Source organism: Artibeus jamaicensis, unplaced genomic scaffold (genome assembly GCF_021234435.1).
Source record: "Artibeus jamaicensis isolate MK-2021 breed Jamaican fruit bat unplaced genomic scaffold, CSHL_Jam_final contig_233, whole genome shotgun sequence".
NCBI classification, from domain to species: Eukaryota; Metazoa; Chordata; class Mammalia; order Chiroptera; family Phyllostomidae; genus Artibeus; species Artibeus jamaicensis.
The window spans coordinates 48,600,403-48,616,094 of record NW_026521486.1 but is presented as its reverse complement, the minus strand read 5'-3'; the positions used below and the strand labels follow the sequence as shown (position 1 = coordinate 48,616,094).

General features: G+C 43.0%; 1 protein-coding gene across 9 annotated transcripts in view; it reads right to left on the bottom strand.

Moving 5' to 3' along the window:
* The window catches only part of SPATS2 (spermatogenesis associated serine rich 2), a 114,305-nt gene continuing 98,613 nt past the window's right edge, over nucleotides 1–15,692 (bottom strand). For all 9 annotated transcript variants that reach the window (XM_037136221.2, XM_037136175.2, XM_037136179.2 and 6 more), the window contains 4 exons: nucleotides 9,993–10,102; nucleotides 4,831–4,933; nucleotides 3,161–3,378; nucleotides 1–2,080 (listed from right to left, as the gene is read on the bottom strand). In XM_037136221.2, coding sequence (XP_036992116.2) covers nucleotides 1,769–2,080; nucleotides 3,161–3,378; nucleotides 4,831–4,933; nucleotides 9,993–10,102 — 743 coding nt within the window. In that variant the 3' untranslated portion in view covers nucleotides 1–1,768. The remainder of the gene's footprint in view (nucleotides 2,081–3,160; nucleotides 3,379–4,830; nucleotides 4,934–9,992; nucleotides 10,103–15,692) is intronic.

The following is a 15,692-nucleotide window of genomic DNA, read 5'->3' as shown; positions in this document are numbered from 1 at the left end:
TGACAAGCAGTGGTTTCCCATCTGTCTGGGTGGTTAATACAGTTTTGCGTGGATACAGGGATAGACCTCATAATCCTTCAAGGTTACTTCAATCTCTGGATTTCTTATAAAGTAAGGTAAGCAATTAATCAGAAAAGCAAGGCTTTCTCCTGACATCCAGCAGGCTGATGGTGCTGTTGGACAAATTCTCCGAAATGAGGTGATCAGCCTTTTAGAAAATGGCTTCCCAGGACTCCTTCGCTACTGTTTTCATACTGAAACACACACACACTCTCTCTCTTTCTCTCTAAATCTGTTCAACCAACCTGAACCCTGGCAGCTCAGCTTCATCCAGAGCCAGGGGAAGCCCTGAGGCGGCTAAGTTCTGCACCACTGCCACTTACTGCCGGGGCTTCAGACTTGGGAGAACAAATGCTGGAGAAATAAATAGCTTTGCTGTTATTAAATCAGAGATGCTGGGGGTGGGGTAGGCTGGAAGGGTCTGGCACCAGTGCCACCTGCTACATGCAGGCGCTCAATTATACCGTTACATTCACTACTCCTGTCAAGGGGCAGGCCGGGAGGAGAAGGTGCTGATGCAGCCTTTGGCTGCCTGGGAGAGCTGCCGGCAGCTGTGGTTTTGCTCAGCTGGTAAGCTCTCCTTTGGAAAGCCACCGTTCCCTGTCCTGCGAATCCTTCCCACAGGAGCAGCTGCATTGGCTCATCCCCACTTGCACATTTTAATTTGGTTCTGAAGCTAAGCAGTGGACAGACGACTGAGGCATCAGATACCCTCATTTAAGCCCCAAACAAGCTGTCTGAGAGACTTCTACCCCATGAGGCCCGAAGAAAAACAGGTAGTGAAATGAAATCACTCACTGCTAGGAAACAAATGTGGGACTATTTGTGCAGTTGTTTTTATTTATGCAACTATAAAGACTGACTGCAGCAAGTTTTTGATGGGTAACACCTTAGATGAACACTCATTACATTGCTATAAATTTGGTTCAGGATAAGAATACAATTCAGGAAAGAGAGAGAATAACAATAACAAAAATCTTCAAACATTGAAACAAAGAAATTTTTTCCCCTTCTTTTAACTTTAATTAAATGCTACTTTCCCAAAGACTGGTTTGCAATCTAAGGGAAGAGAAGCCGAGGGTTACGCTGCTGTGCCAAGCCAGCAACCGAAACCCTGATCCGAGTGTCAGTCTCGGGCACATTCTGGGAGGAGATGAAGATTATCAAGTACTTCCTGGTGTTCCTTCCTTTTCACCAATAACATTTCCCCTTCATGGCTGATTGAGTGCGGGGCACGGCCCCTCGCCGCCTCTCCTGGGGAAACTGTTGTTGAGAGGGGACCTGACAGGCATGTGTGGCCCTGCTCGGACTGGAGAGGCAGCAGGACTGGCTCTGACCCGTCTCCTCCGGGGGCCTGAATGGTTTGCTGAGGGAGGCCTCTTCGGGCAACGGAAAGTCCTGGTGGTGCCCTGGGAAGAACCCTGCTTCACCTTGGGAAACCTGGCAACGGTTGCCCATGATTCCTGGTAGAAAGGACCAATCAGAATTAATCCATATCATTGGGAAAGGTCAAGGGAAAAAAACAGCTTCCCCTCTGAAAATGGTAAAGGGGAAATCAGGAAAGAAGAAACCAAATATATTCAGAATGGCATAAAAAGTGATAGGCGAAAATTTCTTTTTGTTATTAAATCTAACTATAAGTTCCCCCAAGTCCAGTTACCAAGTTGAATTGTGTGGCATAGACAAGAGAGGCCAACTGGAGTTTCCCTCAAGAGCTCACAGCTTCAGGATGAGAGGTCCTGGGTTTGCGCTGGGGGGAACCCCTTTTGAACGAGGGCTTGGGCTGGCTGGGTTCCACACTGGCTCCAGTGCCACTGGTCCCTGCAGAGTGAGCCTGGCTGCGTTCACTAGCGTTTCCTGGTGCCCGGGATGACACACTCTGATACCTGGAGCCAGACGAATACCATGAGCTATTTCTGTAACGGCCCACACTGTCACGTTGCCCTTGGTTTGTGGGGTCACAGATCTTTTGGCCTTGTGGCCTGTAGCCCTGTCCTCCTCGTCTGTTCGCCGGCAACACCTAAGGATAAAAGAGTACGATGTTCAAAACACTCTGCATTGGGGCACTCCGTCTGTCCCAGTCCAGCTGACAGGAGTATTCTGATAGCACAGTTGTAGTGTTCCACGTTTGGGACCCAGCTACCGCTCCAGACTCACACAATTCTGCCCGCCACCTCGGCCTAGCCACTACATTAGAAATAACAAATCTTTCACTGTTTTTGCCCCTGCCTTTCACCCCTAGGCTCATCCCCACTGAAGAGGAATTCACTTTTCTTTAGCTGGGCAGGAGCTAAAGGAGAACAAATAATATTCTTTGACTCGGCAAAGAATATTGAGTTGTTATAAGCACTCAGTTGGGCAGGTATCTTATCACATGTCTGAACTTTGCAGATAAAAAGCAATTTGTACAGATGACGAACATTTGTTATATAATAAAATAAACATCATTATGATCTTCTTTGCTATATATCATGAACCACAGACCCAGTCATGCCGCTGTGACATGCAGTACATTTTACATTACAGCCCAGAAAGCTTATGGCAGGGGTTTTACTCTTATCTGCCAATTCCAACGTGATACCAGTTCTGAAGAACTGCTGCCAGCACTGCCTTGAACTGTGCTTGTGTATCTTCTTCAAATCAAGGAAAAGAAACTATGGACTGTGCTCCAGCCTTCTGGTGTTCACTCTCCACTGCACCGGGTTCGCTCTCTCGCTCCCTGACGTATTCTGTGCTGTGCTTCTGGGGAGCTGCTGCTTCGCTCTGGCGAGCCTGCCACTGTGGTACTCATCCACTTCAAGACAGTGCGGGACTACCAGGGTGACTGACTACCGGGCCATACTACCTACCTATGACAGCTAGGATCTCTGCCAGCATCACAAAGTCAAGCCATCTTGAAAACAGGAAATCTAAACTGGCTGGTGGCTTGGAACGTACAAACCAAATGCTTCCTCTGGAACTAACTCGGGCTGGAGGCATTCAAAATAAATGTGGAATGGGAATAAAGAGAGGAAGATCAAGTACTGAGAGCTGTCAGCATTTAAACTGTCACAGTCTGGCAGCTTTCTTCCTAACCAGCTCGGTGTAGAAGCCAGGTTACCTCTCGATGAGGCTGACAGGGCCGGCCGCTGCTGCCGTGAGTCGTGCCCGCGGGAGTCTCTCCCGGTGCCGAGTTTTTCTTGTTGGCACTCGTAAGGCTGGGAGTGGAGGCACAGGTGGAGGAGGAAGCAGCAGAGGCATCACACAGGCTGCTCAAGGACACAGATGCAACCGAGACACATCGGGACCTGGTTGAATAGCTATTCTTTGGATGGGACACTGAAACAGAAGTATAAAAAATATGTGGTCGTATGATGGAAAAGCATGAAGGGTAAGGTTCCCTATTTGCCCATTTCACAATTTAAGATAAAGAACTGCCTAGCTGAGTAGCTATAAAGAAAATCTTATACAAAGGGTAACAAAAAGGAAACTCTCCCCTCTGCCCTCTCCCCCTGCCCCCTCCAAATCCCCAGTACCCTGTAAAGGAGCTCGCAGAGGCGGGGCAGCAGTTTCCGAGCAGAGTGCCCCAGCCCCCCAACTAAGGACTTCCTGACACTTGCTACCGTCTCAACTGGCTCTAGCTCTGGCAGTTGACTAAGCCTGGGAATAATAATATAAGCCATATGTTTAGTTTCCTATGTGAGGAACACTAACGCAGCGGGCCTAACCTTTCCGGCACAAGGGACAGGTTTGGTGGAAGACAATTTTTCCAGGTGGGAGGTGGGTTGGGGGAGCAGGCGGAGCTCAGACACACCCTCTCACCCACACTCACCTCCTGCTGCGGGGGTGGGTGTGGGGTGCAGGGCAGAGACAGGAGACAGAGCTCAGGCCAGCACCTGGTTCCTAACAGGCTGCAGACCACCAAGGGTCCATGGCCCAGGGGGATGGGGACCCTTGCTCTAAAGTACAGACTTTGCAAAGAAAGAGGAAGGGGAAGAGCTAAATCCTTTTTTTAAAATTTGAATGATGTACAACATAAAAAAAATCAAGATTAGTTAATATGAACAGAACTAGTTTATGACAAACATGTATCTTCCCAGGGTTCTTTCACAAAAATAATCTCAAATTCAAAATACCAATCAGGCTGAAAAAATATTAACATTTCCAACTAGAATATTGTCTGAATTCAATGGTTTAATGCTGCCCACTAGATTTTTTCTTGGTGTTAAGCCTGGACTAATGTTGAGTTCACAACCACTGCCCTGAATCCGACATTTCGCTTTCACACTGAGATGGGAAGAATGAAGTTGCTGAGCTTAGGGTTGGTGTCACACACACACTGTCCACCTAGAGGCCCCGCCCCTTTGAAGGTATTGTTTAAGTACCTATTATGCACCAGGCAACACAGGTACTGTTACCTCTATTTTGGAGAGGAGTAAAACAAAGTTGCAAAAGGTCAGTGTGGAGGCAGGATTCAAACTTGGTCTGAATCCAGAGCTCCGTGCTGTTTACACTTCGTATCATATACCTCTCAGCACAACAGAGAATGAGTGGATGGATGAAAACATCTTATTGCACATTTAGGGAGCCCATCCTCAAGGCTCAAAGCAACTGCATCCACTGACTTCTTAAAGATCTCAGAGCTACTCTTCATAAAAACAAGCAAAGAAACAAAAACATCAGGGGCGCTAAAGAATCGGTGGAGAAGCTGACCCGCTCCTGAGTGTCTAATTAGTAGAGTGTGGTCTTCTCGTGGCCATCTCCAGTGCCCCGAATTTCTCACCCTCTCACCTTGTCCGAACGAATCGATGTTCTTCTTTAGGGTCTCTACATCACAGGTGAACCGGGCTACTCGTCCCAGATCCTCGTCATATTTACGTTCACTAACAAAGTGCTGGAGAAAGGGCAAAGAACAGCCTCCAGGTGAGACAAACTGTGTACATGGAATCCACAGCTTGCTAAGTAAGGATGAAACAGTTATTTTCAATTGAATTCTTTTTACTGCTTCAAAGTTTGCTCATTGACCACAGTATTATCCATGCTGGGTGACTGACAAAAATTCAGTCATTTTCTTTAAGACCCAAATATAAGTCTATTTGGGAGCTTTATAAAACACTATGATGACCAAAGGCCACTAAGAATAATCAAGAGAAACTGTAGAGAAAGGAGAAGGAATTCACAGCAGAGGGCCATCTTTCCACTGTTGGCTACTCTCTACATTGTTCCATTTTGTACAGAAGCAGAGGCTGCAGCAAAACGCTCATAAGTTACAACATTTAAATAGATGGAAACTTCCTTGGTAAACCCACCTCACTTCTTTATAAAGCAGGATTTTGGGGTCCTTGAAATAGAAACTTCTTGAGATGGAAAATCGTTCATGTGAAAAGTCAACTTTACAAATAAGAAATTTATGCTGCAAATAATTTAATCCTTTTAAGCCAAATGAACTGAGAAGAACCCCTTAGGTCAAAAACTATACTACAGAAATTGTGGGATTAAATACACATTAGAAATAAAGTGCTTCTGGGAATCTATTTCAATAAACAATTCTAAGGTAGCCTGGAATCATTTTTCTTCTTCAGACGAGAAGAAGATGAAAAGGAAAAGTTGTAATTCTTCTAGATACAATTTGGAAGAAGAACTGAACCCCGCAGAGCAGTCCTCTGACTGGCAGTGGTCTAGCTCCACTTTGGATTCTCAAGGGGCAGAAGTGAATGCATCAGAACCTTTGAGGAGCAGTGAAAGGGAAAGAAGAAATAAAAAAATTACCTCTAGCCCTCAAAGCCCTAAAGCATCAGAGTATACTATGGCCTAGGAAAGCATACAAACCTGTGACAAAGCCTTCAGAAATGTAATATCAGTATGAGATTAAGTCTGAGACAAATTCTAGAGTTGGTTGAGCCAAAAACATAACAGCAATGACGGAAATAAAATTATCTGGAAATAAGACATTTAAATTGCATAGCACCCACTTCAGTACACTGCAAATGTGGAGAGAAACAGATCCTTAGTCAGCCTGCAGAAATATTTCTAGCAGCTTTTCAACCACGTGGGAAGGAGAACAGATGAAGAGTGTGAGAGCCAGAATTCCCATCTAATTCCAAAGGGGTTTCCAACTTCTTCCAGATAGTTGAATGAGACTGATTTGCATCAATGTGAAGACTTTCTAAAAAATTTAGTAATGTAGTGCTGAGCAGTGTGGCTCAGTTTGTTGAATGTTGTCGGCAGAGCAAAAGGTTGCCGGTTTGATTCCCCATTAAGGCACATGCCTGGGTTGTGGGCTGGTTGGGCTCCGGTTGAGCATGTGTGAAAGGCAACCACTGTTGTTTCTCTCCATCTCTTTCTCCCTCCCTTCCCCTCTCCCTAAAAATAAATAAAATCTTTTAAAATTTTATGTAATAGAATTTTAGTTAATCAGAAAATGGTAACTTAAAATTTGCATTGTTTGGCTATTTCACTCCAACAGAGTCGAAGGGGAAGAAGTGAGAACAACACCATGACTGAAGGTCTGCATGAAACACTGGGTCAGAATGATGACAAGGACACCTGCAGGCTTAGGTGATCTTCCAGCTATGTTTTCATTTTACAAAGGCTGCTACAGCGTTTCTGCAGCAAGTACTCCTCTTAAATATGGCACTAAATCTCCAGTGTTCAGCAAGAATGGAGGTTAAAGGTGCGGGGGTAGGGAACGCCTGTTCAGACAGCTCACCGTGTATACCAGTGAGCCGTGCCAACCATTTAGAACACCAGTGTCTACAACTACCAATGAATATCCCACCCTCTCTTGGGTTCCCATGCTTAGTCTCAGAAACATTTTTCTTTAGCTAAGAATCTAAAATGCGTGAATGTTAGAGAACCCTAAAGATTCCACCAAAAAACTACTAGAACTGATAAATGAATTCAGTAAAGTAGCAAGTACAAAATACATATTCAGAAATCAGTTGCTAATAATGAACTATCAGAAAGGAAAACTAAGAAAACAATCCCACTTATAGCTGCATAAAAAAATACCTAGGAAAAAATCTAACCAAGGAGATAAAAAACCTATACTTAGAAAATTATAAGACACTTTAGAAAGAAATGTAAAAAAATACAAACACAGTATGGTACAAAAGTAGGTTTACAGTGGTTTGTATGGAAAATAATACAACAGTTAATAAATAAATAAAAATAAATTGTGTTTTGCCTACTCACAGCTACAAACGTATTTTTGCCCCACCTTATAACTTGGAGCACATCTGTGCTCATGGACAGGAAGGACTAACATTGCTAAAATGTCCATACTACCAAAGCAATCTATGGATTCAAAACAGTTCCCATCGAAATACCAAAGGCATTTTATAGAACTAAAACAAAAAATCCAAAAATTTATATGGATCCACAACAGACCCCAGTAGCCACAGCAATCTTGAGAAAGAAAAACAAAGTTGGAGGTATCGCACTACCTGTACCACAAGGCTATCTACAGTAATCAAAATGGCACGGTGCTGGCATCAAATAAGACACAGACAGAGGCCAATGGAACAGAAGAGAAAGCCCAGAGACAAACCCACACCTTTGTGGTCAAATATTTGACAAAGGAGGCAAGAATGTACAATGGGATACAGATAGTCTTCAATAAATGGTGTTGGGAAAATTGGAATCATACATGCAAATATATGAAACTAGACCACCTTCTTACATCATAAATAAGAATAAACCCAAAATGGCTTAAAGACTTAAATGTAAGACTCAAAACCATACAAATCCTAAAAGAAAACATAGGCAGTCAACTTGCTGACATTTCTCATAGCAGTATTTTTTGATATATCATCTTGGGCAAGGGAAACAAAAGAAAAATAAACAAATGGGACTACTTTAAAATAAAAAGGTTTTGCACAGCAAAGGAAACCATCAACAAAATGAAAAGACAACCTACACAACCTACTAAATGGGAAAATATTTTCACCAATGATACATCTGATGGGGGGTTAATTTCCAAAATTTACAAAGAACGCAGACAACTCAACACCCCCAAACCAAACACTTAGATTAAAAAATGGGCAGAGGAACTGAAAGGCACTTCTCCAAAAAGCACATACAGATGGCCAATAGACATATGAAAAGATGCTCAATGTCACCAATCATCAGAGAATGTAAATTAAAACCACAATGAGATATCACTTCATGACTGTCAGAATGGCTACCATCAATAAATCAACAAACAACTGCTGGCCAAAGATGTGGAGCAAAGGGAACCCTCGTGCAATGCTGGTGGGAATGCAGATTAGAGCAGCCACTACAGAAAACACTGTGGAGGTTCCTCAAAAAATTAAAAATGGAACTGCCTTATGACTCAGTAATTCTACTTCTGGGTATATATCCAAAGTAACTCAAAACACTAATTTGAATAGATATACTAGCACCCCCATGTTCACTGCAGCACTATTTACAATAACCAAGACATGAAAGCAATCCATACGCCCAATAGATAACTGGATAAAAAAGTTGTGGTACATATATACAATGGAATATTACTTGGCCGTAAAAAGAATGAAATCTTGCCATTAGTGACAGCATGGATGGACCTAGAGGGTATTATGCTAAGTGAAGTAAGTGAGACAAAGACAAACACCATATGACTTCACTTATGTGAAAAATCTAAAGAACAGAATAAATGAACACACACAACAGAAAGACTCATAGACCCAGAGAACAAACTGATGGTTGTCAGAGGGGAGAAGTGTTGGGAGACTCAGTGGAAAAGGTAAAGGGATTAAGAAGTACAAATTGGTAGTCACAAAATAGTCACGAGGACGTAAAGTACAGCATAGGGGATATGTCGATAATACTGGAGTGGCTATGTATGGTGCCAGGTGGGTACCTGAAATATCAGGGGAATCACTTTGTGAGTTACATGATTGCCCATCACTATGCTGTACCCCTGAAACTAATGTAAAATAATACCGAATGTCAACTATAATTGAAAAATAAAGTTAAAAAGTAAAATAAAGTGTATGAGTGTTAAACACAAGGAACCATTTTATAAATAGATTATAAAATAACCAACATCTCAAATTATTAATTTTTCTCTATAAAATCAGAATTGACCAACCACCATTTAAAATACTTACTGAATACCTATTATGTGCCAAGGTACTATGTGAGGCACGGGAGAGATAGCAGTTCCTGCCATGAGAAGTTCACGATAACTGGGAATGACAGGTTAATCAAATGTATATGGAACATAACTGCACCATGAAGGTGCAAAATATGGGAATATGACAGGAAAATCAGGCAGGATGAGTAGGTCGGGAGTGACCGACTGTGTGTGCTGGGAGTGGCAGGGAGGAAGGAGTATTTTGGACATAGGTAGGGCAGCCGGTGCAGCAGCCCTCTAGCAGGAGGGAACAGGACGTGTCCGCAGGAAAGAAAAGTTAATACGGCCAGAGCTGAGAACAAGGGGGCATGGTATGAAATGAGGATGGTGGCGGGGCCAGACCATGCAGAGCCCTACAGCCCACGATAAGGATTGCAGTCTTTATTCTAAAAGCAAGGGAAAGTTTCTCGTGAGGAACAGATTTGGAGGGATGAGAGGCTGGGGCAGTGACAAGGAGGGTGGTTGCGATCAGTTAAGGGGCTATTACAGAAGTCCATGAAGGAGAGGACAGGGACTGGGTCAAGAACGGTGGTGGGGTGAAAAGGTCAAATGTGAGATTCTGAAGGAATCCAAGTGGACAAGGCCTACTAATAGATTTCATGTAGGAAAGAAAACATTCCCTAAGGTTTCCAGCTTGGACAACTGGATAGATGATGGTACCACTAACAGAGAAAGGGAAGCTGGAGGAGGGCCAGGTTTTGAAAGGAAGATCAGGAGTTCAATATATTAGCTATGACTATGAATTATGGAGATTTGCTATGTTAGCCCCCAAGAACAAGAAGAAAGGCAGAAAGGGAAGGAAAGCTGATTTTACCTTGATATCAGCTCTGAGCTCAATCAACTGCTCCTCTGACATTCGAACAGCCACATCAGTCATCTTCTTTAGAAGTTCAGCTTTCTTTTGTCGGCTGAGCAAAATTTCCACTGTAGGGAAAAAGTAGTAAACTCTTGTGATCTGCTCTCAACAGAATAAAGGAGAAGTGGAAGTACAGGCCTTATAGGATGTATGGGACAGCCAGGGGCTTAGCTGCCCAGCCCCCCAGAAAATGGAAACACCGAAGGTCCGGCTTCTGCCTTCCTGAGGGACTGTGAGGGCAGTTAAAGGTAAACACTTTATGAAATCATAAAGATGCAGAAATCATCTGTTACTTCCCCTTTTCCTCTTCCTGGCAAATAATTTGTTTTATCAAGCAGCACATAAAACAAAACATGCACAGTGGTAAAAAAAATAATTACCTAGAATAAATAAATGAATGAGAAGTAAAAGTGTGCCTCCTACTTCTGACTTTATGGTCCCCTCCCCAGAGGAATCCACTATTAATTTCTTAAGTATACTTCCAAATATATTCTATACATACATAACATAATACATACTTCTCTCCTTTGCCCTCTCCTCACACATGGGTGTGTATCATATACATGGTTCCTCCTTTATTTTAGCTATTTTTACTTAATATATCTTGAAGTCCAATCTTTATTAATACATTGGCTCTCCCTCACTGTTTAACAGCCACTTAGTATTCAACTATATGGATATACCACAATTATTTACTAAGCTCCCTAATGGTGAATATTTAGGTCGTTCAGTCTGTTAAGCATCTTCTGCCTTGGCTGGTGTAACTCAGTGTATTGATGCTGGCCTGTGAACCAAAAGGTTGCTGGTTCAATTCCCAGTCAGGGCACATGCCTGGGTTGCGGCCCAGGTCCCTAGTGGGCAGCATATGAGAGGCAACCAATAAATGCATCTCTCACACATCAATGTTTCTCTCCCTCGCTTTCTCCCTCCTCCCTTCTCTCTAAAAATATCTCTTTAACCTTTGGCATTTTAATTATGATGTGTCTTGGAGTGGGCTTCTTTGCATCCATCTTGTTTGGGACTCTCTGTGCTTCCTGGACTTACATGTCTATTTCCTTCACCAAATTAGGGAAGTTTTCTTTCATTATTTTTTCAAATAGATTTCCAGTATCTTGCTCTTTCTCTTCGCCATCTAGCATCCCTATGAAGCAAATGTTGGACCTCTTGAAGTTGTCCCAGAGGATTCTTATACTAACCTCATTTTTTTGGATTCCATTTTTCTTCATGTTCTTCTGATTGTTTGCTTTTTGCTTCATTATGTTCCAAATCATTGATTTGATTCTCAGCTTCATCCACTCTACTGTTCGCTTGTAAATTGTTTATTTCAATTGGTGTATCTTTCCTTTCTGACTGGATCTTTTTTATGCCGTTGAGGTCCTCACTAAGTTCCTTGAGCATCCTTATAACCAGTGTTCTGAACTCCGCATCTGATAAATTGCTTATGTCCATTTCATCTAGTTCTTTTTGGGGGGGTTTGATCTGTTCTTTCATTTGGGCCATGTTTCTTTGTCTCCTCATTTTGGCAGCCTTCCTGTATTTGTTTCTATGTATTAGGTAGAGCTGCTTTTGCTCTGTGTCTTGGTAGTGTGGCCTAATGTGGTAGATGTCCTGTAGGGTCCAGTGGCACAGCCTCCCCTATCACCCAAGCTGGGTACCTGAGGTGCCCCCTTTGTGTGGGCTCAGTACATCCTCCTGTTGCAGTTGAGCCTTGGTTGCTGTTGGCAGGTCAACAGGAGGGATTCACCCAGGCCAGTCAGCTGCAAGGACTGGCTGTGACAACTTACCACCAACCTCTGTCCTCCATGGTGGATCAGCTGTGCCAGGGCAGGGTGGTGGTGCTCCTATGTAGTTTTTAGCTGTCCACTGGGTGCACAGGCTCTGAGTTTTCCTGGGTGGTACAGGCCAAGGTCAGCCCCCACCTGTGTTTGGCCTGGGGCCACAATATACGAGCTATACAGCAATCTGAGATGGCTGCTACTTGTGCTGGGCTTGGAGGTTCCCAGGCAAAGCCAAGCTGTGAATCTAGGATGGCTGCTGCTAGCACCAGGCCTGGGGCTCACTGAAGCCAGCTGTTGCTTGTTTGATAGGATTTAGGAGTTCAGGCCAGCCATTCAATGGAAAAGCAGCTTGGGTGGACCCAAGCTGCTTTTAAGTTTTTTTAAAAAAGATGTTATTTATTTATTTTTAGACAGAGAGGAAGGGTAGGAGAAATGGAGGGAAACATCAATTGTGTGGTCGCCTCTCACACACCTGGTACTGGGGACCTGGCCGAACCCATAAGTTCGGTAGGGCAGGGTCTCCTGGGATCTCCTTGGCAGGTCAAACAGTGTTAGCCAGGTGGATGGAGTCTCAGACATGGCACCAGCCTGTGGGCTCTGTAGCTCTGCAGGCAGAGGGCTCAAAAGAGGGACAGTGGCCTCTGCTCAGCCCAATGCCTGACACTTCAGCCTCTCCCAGTATGCCACTGATGCCCTCAAGCTGCCACCCAGGTGCTAGAGCTCAGAGGGAATGAGTCTGAGTAGGCAGGTGAGTCCATGTGTGGGCTCTTTAAGAGGAACTGCTTAGGGCTCCAGCAGTTCCTTCTGCTGACTCAATCTCCACTGTTTTTTGCATCCAGAAGTTGTGGGGTCTCTTCTTCTTGGCCTTGGAACCCTGGGCTGGGGGTCTTGGTGTGGGGCTGGAACTCCTAGCCCAAGAGATATCCCTCCCAAATTTTTACCCACCATGTGTGGGTGTGGGACCAGCCTATTCTGTATCTGCACCCCTCCTACCAGTATGCATGGATATGGTTTCTTTAATTCTGTAGTTGTCAGACTTCCATTTAACTCAATTTCTGACAGTTCTGAGTGATGGTTACTCTATATTTTAGTTGTAACTTTGATATGGTTGTGTGAAGAGGTGAGCCATGTCTGCCCACGCTACCATCTTGCCAAACAATACAAATGTTTAAAAATTTTAAAGGAAACCTCTCGGAGTGGACAGTAGGGGCTACAGAGGATGTGGACAAAATCATCCCACCTAGGAAGTAGAACTAGGGGCTGCCAGATGAACCAACCAGAGCAGGGACTGATATTCTTGTCCAGTAAGATTTGATCACTGCTTTTCTTTAAGTTTTTTTTTAAAGATTTTATTTATTTATTTTTAGACAGAGAGGAAGGGTGGCAGAAAGAGAGGGAAACATCAATGTGTGGTTGCCTCTCACACATCTGCTACTGGGGACCCGGCCCACAACCCAGGCATGTGCCCTGACTGGGATTCAACTAGTGACCCTTTGGTTCACAGGCTGGCACTCAGTCCACTGAGCCGCACCAGCTGGGGCAGATCATTGCTTTCCTGAGTGGGAATTTTTACTATGATTATTTCTTCTTTCTCTACCAGCGTAATATTGGAAGAGAGAACATTTAACTTTTAGTTTATGGGGCCCCAGGCTGCAGTGTGCCTTATTCAGACCTGTTCAAAGGTATGAAATTCTCCAGAAGTCCAGGACTTTCAGCTGAATATACTGACTACATGAGACTTTGGAGGTGAGGCCATTGAGGAGGAGGTGAGTGTATTCTCATTTTAGGAAAAAGAGGGACATTAGGTATAGACTGTAGAAAAGACTGTTAGTGACTTCTTATCCACTCTCCTTTTCATCCTACCAGGAGTTTCATGTTTTTGGGCACCGACCAAATAAGACAGTCATGTAATACAGTTTGACCATTAAGAGACAAGCAGAACTTACAGGTCGAAGTCTACAGGAAAGCTCTTTAAAGGAGGCTTAGCCAGCATGTAACACTGCCCCTCCTTGACTGGAGCCTCTGACCATAAACACACTCTAAGGATGGCTGGAGAAGGAGAGAGCAGCCTGGGTCCCTCATGTCATTTTGGAGATGCCCTTTAGCCCTGGATCACTTACTTCTGGGCCTTTCATTTCATGAGAAAAAAATAAACTCACATTTATTTAGGCCACTCTGTTGCATGTAATCAAACTCAATTCCTAACTGTTACACTACTGAGAAATTAGCCAAATTTATTTTATAAAAAACAGAATTCTCAAAGAGCTACATCAGGTATTCCAGAGAGCTGAACCTCTTCAGTGAGTTTTCTTAACCTGATTGCCACATATATGCCCGCCACGGATTGCCTGTACCCATGTCAGGTTAATCAGTAAGGGCACCCTGTCCCAGTAAATCAGGCACATGCCTATATAAACACCAAGGCTCAGAAGCTACAAATGATGTATTGGTTTGCCTCCCAAGATAAAAACCCACTTGCTATTTGTATCAAATTCACTTTCTCTCAGCTCCAGCACTCTAGGATTCTAAGATGGAGAAAATGTGTTGAGTAAAGATTTCTACATATATCAGTTTAACTCAGAGAACCTAATTATATATGACTTTAGACAAGCCACACCTTTTTCTTCATTTATGAAATGAAAAAAAAAAAAGAAACCCTCAGTACTTTATAAAGTTGATATAAAGATCATACATGAGTAGAAGAAAAACTCTGAATGGTGAAGCACTCTAAATATATAAATTAATAAAACTATAATGTGTATTTAAAAAGCAGCACCTCCTTGATAATATTGGTAAATGAGTAATTATATTAGTGTCATTGCAAACCAGGATTTTTAGCACAGGAGAAAGGAGACATAGATATAAAACTGATGAAGTTAAGTAAAACTGTAGCTCTGAATTTGATAAAATAATATTGGCCATGAACTGATAATTGGCTGAAGCAGGAGATGGGAGTTAATTATATTAGCCTCTCAAATACAAAGAACACATAAGTATATGAATGAACTAAAACTGTCACATTTAGAAATTTCAGGATATACTACTCAATTTAAAGGTAATCTTACTTCTGAAAAAAAGTAGGTAACATCTCTGCTATATATTGAACCTTTCAGGTTAAAATGAATCAAAACTGAATTCAGCTCAGTGCTTCAAAGTTGCCTCCTCTGGTCCATGACCATAGGCAGGAACTATTTCATTGTGAGTCATCACCTCAACCTATTTCCATTCTTACCAGTTTAAGAGCAGGTTCAAAGAAACAACCTTCTTAATTACAGATCTGGCATTCAATTCATGAAAGTAAAACCTGCTGCTGAAAGGCCCCAAATTAATGCCACTGTATAAACTGCAGTTGACATTTTTCTTTTCATATAGCTGTAGGTACATCTTTGACTATACTTATAGAAATTACCAAAAACAGGTATTTATTCTTCCATATAAAACCTCAAAAATTACCCAAGTTAGACTCTATTCCTCCAGAATCTACTTCAGTAAGCTTTCAGGGGACCCTAGCCAAGGTATCCTAAGCCCTCAGCCCACTGCTTTTCCTCCAACCAGTGCTAACAGACACAGCAAAAACTGTCCTACAAACCGAGGAAACAGAGTTCTGACACGGGGAATGACATGAATGTGTACACTAAACTGAGGCAGCCTGGTGATGTCTCTTCCGATTATGCCAAAGGAATTCTTTAATCAGTGGACAAATAAATAAATACATGAATAAATCAAGCAAAGGTGCTGGAGAGAGACTTTATTTTCCTAAGTTGATGCCATGGTGGCAGACACCACGACCGTCTCTCATACATGGAACTCTACACCAAGAACATTAAAATTTGAAAATATTTTAAAAGCAGGCTCTTGAAAAGCTGTTTGCCTGAAAAAA